Genomic DNA, 7,919 nt, shown 5'->3' on the forward strand with positions numbered 1-7,919 from the left:
AAGGAAGGAAGGAAGGAAGGAAGGAAGGAAGGAAGGAAGGAAGGAAGAAAGAAAGAGGGAAAAGAAAATCCAGTGAGTTTGAATGGATTCCATAGGAGTACTGTATCTTAAATATTCCTCTATTGTATAGAGAAAAACAGTGACAAAGTCAAGAGATTAAGAGTAATATTCAAAATTTAACAATGTACAGGCCAGATAAGAAAATAACATAAATCTTCCAGTAGATATTAAAGTCAACTATTTAGTAATTGGAAGTTTGCTGTGATCTGCCCTGATTCTTCTCACCCACCCCATAGCCATCCACAGCATTTCTGCCATGATCGACTATAAAAGTTTGAAAAATAGACAAGATCATTTAACTTGGTTTTATTCTCCTGATGTTGTGATTTTGTTTTATAGAACAATGAGGAAGAGAAATGTATTATTAGGAAAAGAGCAGCCAGAGCCCTTTTGATGTTGCCTTACTATGACCATTTTCCAATAAGCTAGCACTGCATTCAGCACTCGGGCCCCACTGAGTGTGGAAATTGCCTCAGGAGAACTATGCCTAGGATTGGATTGGGTCAATGGGCAGAAGAATTGGTCTCATGTTGGTGAAGTTCGGTGCAATTTATGCTGCAGTGCCAAATTTGTGGAGATAAATTAGTCGATTAGCCACTGGTGATAAGGTTGGTTGTTGAACAGCAAAAGTGAGAATAATGCATTCACTTTGGAACTTCGTCAGAGCAAAGACAAAATGACCTAGCTCTTATCAGTGGTTTCGCCACAGATCAGTCACTAGCTCATCATAGACCACTATCTTCTCAATATAAGCTTTACAAAAAAATCTACAGCTAATATCACGTGCTGTCCCCTGAGACTGTTATACAGACTGGAAAGGAAATTTTTTTATTTCCAAAGGACATGATTGTGTACCTACAAAAATCCAGAAGACATAAACAAATGAGTAGAATTTGGATTAATTTAGTAAAGTCACTGGATACAATATCAATATATAAAAATCAACTGCATTTTACCTACTAGCATGAAATAAATAGAACATAATTTAGTGTCATGTAACAATATTAATACATACATTAATTATATGTGATATGTATTTATGCACTCTATATACTGTACTTATATCTATATATCTTACCTAGGAATAAAGTGTAGTATATATATTTGGGAGCTGTATGTCCAAATTAAAATAAACACACATAGATGAGCGTGGGGAGAGAGAGAGACGTGAATGTGGCGGAATGTTAACTGGTGAATTTAGGTAAAAGGTACAAAGCAGTTATCATGCTCTTTTTTTGAGATCTGGGTAGGCTCGAAATTTTCAAAATGAAAAGTCAGAGGACATGCTGGTAAAGTTAAGGTTTAAGGAGTTAAATAACTTGCCATGCTTCACAAAACAATTAGAAGGACCAGAAATACCCCAGCCCCTCCATTTTGACATGCTTCTCAAGGTTCTCTTCACCTTGCTTTTCAATTAGGCCTTTTTCCAGAATGCACACGAGGGAGGGATGTCAGCCCTGGACTCGGCTCTTCATATTTCAGTTGTTACTATTTAAATAGTGGCATGCATTTATTTATTTCTGTGGTATACTCTACTCTGTTGTCCTTGGCGTTTATTAGCTACTGCTGTTCCTCTAGGGCTCAATCGTCTTTTTTATAAGCATAATCGTGTTGTCCGCAATTGAATTGGAACCTGTTTCCCAAATGTATTACTCTTATCAGTTTCATCCAAAAACTGGAAGGCAGAGGCATCCTGGAAAGTCACAGAGCTCTGCCAGGCACCACTTGGCTGTGCTGCAGCGGGTGAAATCCAGGGTCTGATAAGAGATCCTTGATCTCACCCTCTAGCACTTAGGATCCAGCAGTATATAACATTTCCAGATTTTTTATTAAGTAAACCTCTTAGCAAGCTCTATTTCATGCAAAAATGCCAACTCTTTTTGAGAAACCCCTCTCTTTTACAATACAGAAGCAATGTGGTTGGCATTTTTTTAAATTGTAAGAAAACAGTGGAGTTTCTGTGCAGCATAACGGCAATGCAAGGAAATAGAATCACCAGATGCTTGATTTTGCTTTGTAACGCTATGTTGGTATAAGATCCATATGGTCAAAATTTTTCATATCCTTCATGAAAATTTTAACTTTGCTTTTTAAAATGTGTCCTTATTTCTTTTGTTCTGATAATAAATTAGTAAAGACCTTTGGGTCTTCACTTAACTGGTCTATCAGAAATTGTCTGAAGTCTCAGGAGTGTTAAGTGTCTGACTGCTTAGCTCACTTTCTAGACAGAAGTCTCTCTCTGTGTGTGTGTGTGTGTGTGTGTGTGTGTGTCTGTCTCTCTCTCTCTCTCTCTCACACACACACACACACACACACACATACCCCACATGTACACACAACTTACTGTTTAAATGACCTACTGTCTGTATTCCAGGGAAGTACTCTTCCTGAATGCTATCATGAGAAGCCACATAGTAAGGCAGTTAACAGATCAAACTGGGTGGAACCCTGACTCTGCTCCTTTCTATCTGCATCAATTAGGGTAAATGACATTATAGCCATGAACCTCGATTTCCCCATCTGCAAAATGAACGTAAACACGTAGCACACAGCATGAGAGAAAGGAATATAGATAATGTATATAAAGCAACTAGTATAAAGTAATGAGGCTTGTAACTAACAACATAGTACTATTTTATTATGGTTTTCTAATAAAAAATATTTGAAACGAATTAATAATATCCATGGTTTCTACCAAGTGAAGAGGTGGATTGTTCATCAATAATTAATGTATTATGTACTGGAACCCAAAATGTAGACAAACCCCAATAGATTTTATCAGTTTGTCACACTCCTTAAATTTTTTAAATGGCAACTATGTCTAATGAAAATATTTGATAACACTTGATCAGATTTACAGTTTAATCAATGAATAAAATATTTGGTTATCTATCATCTACATGTAGACAGTGGTGAAAGGTTTCATTGATGGTTCTATTTAACTATTGGACATCCCAGAAATTCTCATCAAAAGATACTCAATAGGCTGGGCTCAGTGGCTCATGCCTGTAATCCCAGCACTTTGGGAGGTCAAGGCAGGCAGATCACCTGAAGTCAGGAGTTGAAGACCAGCCTAGCCAATATGGTGGAACCCTGTCTCTACTAAAAATACAAAACTTAGCTGGGCGTGCTGGCAGGTGCCTGTAATCCTGGCTACTCAGGAGGCTGAGGCAGGAGAATTGCTTGAACCCAGGAGGTTGCAATGAGCTGAGATCGCACCACTGCACTCCAGCCTGGGCAACAGAACGAGGCTCCGTCTCAAAGAATAAAAATAAAAATACCCAATAAAATGCAGATCTTTGGGTCCATCCTGAGAAGTCCTAAATTAGAATCCCTAAGGAAGAGGGCTGGGAATTTGCATGTCCACAAGCGCTCCAGGAAATGTTCTTGTACATTGCACTTTGATAATCATTGCTTTATTGTAAAACAAAGAATAAACCCTGTAGTCCTTACTTTCTTATGTTCTTACATCATCCCAAACAGAGATACTGTGATAAAAATACGTGTGTTCAGGCATCAGTTACTGGAAAGAAACCAGATGGGAAAAGCACAAGTGTAAAGTTGTGATCTCAGCTCTCAAGTTAGAAGGGCCAGCTTGGCCTGAAAACGGGGAGAAGTTCAGCCAAGTTGATAAAATCGCTAACTCTATCCTGTGAATATTATGACAAGAAGACAAACACACCCACATGGGTCTAGCCTCACTGAACATTCTTAACTCTCAGTGTATTCACTCAGTGGATTAATCTAAATGTGGCTTAGGAAGATTTTTACATATTGAGCCTCTGGTCATCATCTGGCATAAGACTTTTCTCTTCTCCTTACAGCACTTACTACATACATAGATTTTTTTTATTACAGACATATTACAGTTGGGTGTTGGTTTCCTGACCGCCCGCAATGTGAGACCATCAATTCTATCACAGCAGGCGCATGTGTCTTTGGATCCAGATACAAAACCAGCCAACTGGTTGCCCACAGTAGATAATAGATACTGTTGAGTGAATAAAATAAATGCCTTTAAACTTGGAAATGTTTATCGGTGCTTAGTCAGAAAGTTGTCATTTTTTTCTCTACATGATTTTTTTTCATTTAAGACTATCATAAAACAGCATCTCTACATTTTTTTTTAGAGTATCACGAATAAGAAAGCCCAGTAGCATACTGAGAAGAGCATGGGCTTTTGAGGTAAGAAGTTGTGAATTTTAATTTCATTTCTATTGCTCTCTTGCCATGGGACTCAGAGACAAGCTATTTAATCCCTCCTTCTCTCTATTTCTTCTTCTCATGAAGCTTTTCTAAGCACATAGAATCCAAATAAGTAGGATAAATAGGAATATCTTCCAAGTTCAAAAGGTTGTGAAAACACAGGCAGTGTAAAGCAGCAGCAGAATTTTACCGGTTGTAAGACATCTACAAGGTGTCATTCTTCTCCCAGCCGTTCTTTACACTCAGAATGACTTTCATGGTAAATTTCAATCCAACCAGCATGTAATTTTAGGAAACTTATAGATAAGCAATAAGTACTTACAGAGTGTTCAAATTCTTGAGTTTCTTGAAGGCGCTCCCTGGAATTTCTCTTATTCTGTTAAACCTCAAGTCTCTAGGAACATAAGAAAGTGAAGAGCGATTATAATATGTTGACTGCGTTCTGCCATTATTTCCAGAAGCTTGAAAGTTCATTCTCCTTTTATGATCGAGCATGCAGTGCTGAAGGACTCAATATAAAGGAGACAGAACTAGTACACATCATACACTCATCATTAGGGAGGTCCACTGTCTACAGCCAATTATGCCTCTCTGGGGCCATATACCAGTCCCAAGATGCCAGACATGGCTCCTTATAGAACTCTGCAAAATATTAAAGACAGTTACACTATTTATTTTAGGTTTTATTTGTATGCTAGTAAAACAAATTTCATACATGGCAACATGCCAATTGAGTACATTTAGTTTGGAAAATCATATTGATATATTAGATGCCACATTATCAACTCAACTCAACACTACTGCTTGAATTTAGCCAAAATGATTAATTACTTAATTATTCTTCACAGTATAGGAATACAATGGCCCTCTACAAAGTATTAAATCAACAGAATAATTAGTTTGAGAGTATCATTACTCCACAACCAACATTCTCTTTTATGAATTCACATCTTTCTTCAGCATGTGAATAATTGAGTGTCAGCCACCTATCATGTTAAGTAATAAGGATGCCAAGATAAGGAAGATCGGGTCCTGGGCACAGATAGTTCAGTAGGGGGGACGATAAGCAAGTTATTACAGGATTAGGGTGTAGAGTGTTTGCGATGCAACAGAGGAGCAAGCAAATGCCATGCACACTTGGCAGACGTGGGGACTGCTCTGTCTAGAGCCCCTCTATCAGTTGGAGAACGAGGCATGTGATTACCCCACTGCATGTGATTACGGTAGAGACGTCAAGCAGGGGCCTCTTCCTGCTTGGAACAGGATGGTTAACTGGAGGCAGCATAACCATGGACATACTGTTTCTTCCATGGGGAACATATGACCCAAGCAAGGCCAGCTGGAGATGTCCTCAAGCACTGACTGACAGGGCTGCTAAATAAAACAGGGGTTCAGAGTTCTAAGGAAAAGGAGCATGTGGGGCCACTCACGCATCTTGCCCACACTAGAAAGCACCAGGCTAGGAAGAAAGCCCGGCAGGAACACACAGGGCCAATACAGGAAACAAAAGAAGCAAAGCCCTGGACCCAGGATGGCCGGAGACCAGATTTACTCCTTCACCTTCCAGATCCCTGACACCAGAAACTGTCATTTTGTTAAACAAATTCGAGCTGAATTTCTATCTCTAATGCAAGCAGTAAGAAGAAAGATGAAGTGATTTGTTTGGAAATGTGAGGCCCAAGGAGAAGTGTATCGGGGAAATTTTATAGGCTATTAGAGTGTCAATAATAGACTAAGATGAAAAAAAAAAAACTATCTTTACTTCCTCTCAATGAATTTCTCAAAATGAAATCCTTCACCACCATAAAAAGTTGTTCCATCTTAGAATACCTGACTCACAAATCTTTATGAGAGCACCTTAAAATCCTATCGTTTCATGTTTCTCTAGACTTTGGCCAAATGAGCATAATTTTATAGAAGCTGTTATTTTCAATTACATTATTAAATAACTCAGTGACTATACCTCCTTGCTAAATGGAATGCACTGCTTAAATACCATGCATTGCTGTTTGGCATGTCTAGACTATATTGGTAAAGGAAACTAAGTTATATGAGATCCTCCCTATAAACATACAAGGCATTAAGTTATATAGACCCAAATACCCTGGAAACCATTGGTTTCTCTTAAAAACAGAAGCTAAACATTGGTGGTTATAAAAAGGGTTTTCCTCTTGCATTAAACAATAATCCTAATAAGTCTCCCAAAATGAGATTCCCACAATACAAGAAGGAAGCAAATATAAAAAGATAAACTATTTTCCTTATCTTAGGCTTTGAAATTTCTGAAAAATTCAGAAAAGTACTAATGAGAAAATAATAATTCTTACTGTCTACATCCAGAATTAACTACTATTAATATTTACACCCTGATATAGATGCTTCTACTCATAATTCCACATGCGTGTATTTTTACTACACAAATTATATATAAAAACATGCTGTAGATAAAATGAACATCTTTTAAGCACCATTTTAATTTTAGCTTTGCCTCTCACTCCAGATGTAAACACTCGTGTTTGACACTCTTCTTTAGATGTACATTTGTATGTTTGTGAATGAATATAAGATGAAATGTAAACATATGTAAGATGAAATGTAAACAAATGTGACATGATGGGATTATGTCCTGATAAATCCACTGTAAGTTGAAAATATTGTAATACAAAAATCCATAATATAACCAAACTGCCAAAATCATAGCTTAGCCCAGCCTACCTTCACTATGCTCAGGACACTTGCACTCACCTGCAGTTGGGCAAAATTATCTAACACATAGCCTATTTTCTAATAAATGTAGACTATCTCATGCCATTGCTCACTATTGTACATTACATCAAAATCGCAATCTTTTCACAACATGGTAAAGTCAAAAATCATAAGTTGCATCGTCGTTAAGTCAGAAACTGACTATACATGAAAATAAACATAATATATGAGCAGATATAAAACATTTTGTGCTTTCAGATTTACGAAAAAAGCTATCAAATGTTATATGGATGTTAAAACTTCCCTTTTTGCTTCCACTACATATTTGCTATGTTGTTACTTGTCTACACATAGAGGACTGAGCATTTTTGTCTACCTTCTCTACAGTACCCCACGCTGCAGACAGACCACACGGTTCCTTTATAGATTCCTTCACTGACAGGCATTTTGATTGTTCCCAAATTTTTGCAACATTACTTACTAACAATATTGCAATAAATATGCATGCATGTCTCCTTGTACTTTTGAAGAAATGTTTGTCTAGGCTAAATATTTGGAATTGGGATTAGTATGTACATCTTCAGTTTTACAAAATGATGCCATTGCAAATTATTTTCAGCCACATGTATTATAATGGTAATATAATTGAAAATAATGTAAAAAGATGCTGGAGCTTATCACCAATATATATTTATATATATGTTTAAATTATATATATTGACATTTGAAGGAAAAAATATATGTATATGAAGGAATGGATTTCTAATATATGTATATATGAAGGAATATATATATATTCCTTCATATATATATTTTATATAATATATTTATACATGATAAACTTATATTTATATATAAGTTTAAATCGTAAATTTAAACTTATCATTGGATTGATTTGAAAGCCAAGGTGCCATATATATATATATATATATATATGCCACACACAT

General features: G+C 36.7%; 1 protein-coding gene across 2 annotated transcripts in view; it reads right to left on the minus strand.

Annotated features, from left to right (window-relative positions):
- Positions 1 to 7,919, minus strand: part of PXDNL (peroxidasin like) — a 458,440-nt gene that overhangs the window by 305,950 nt on the left and 144,571 nt on the right. For both annotated transcript variants that reach the window (XM_032296051.1, XM_032296052.1), the window contains exon 2: positions 4,589 to 4,660. In XM_032296051.1, the coding sequence (XP_032151942.1) occupies positions 4,589 to 4,660 (72 nt within the window). The remainder of the gene's footprint in view (positions 1 to 4,588; positions 4,661 to 7,919) is intronic.

Source organism: Sapajus apella, unplaced genomic scaffold (assembly GCF_009761245.1).
Source record: "Sapajus apella isolate SASKATOON/1434 unplaced genomic scaffold, GSC_monkey_1.0 scaffold35, whole genome shotgun sequence".
NCBI classification, from domain to species: domain Eukaryota; kingdom Metazoa; phylum Chordata; class Mammalia; order Primates; family Cebidae; genus Sapajus; species Sapajus apella.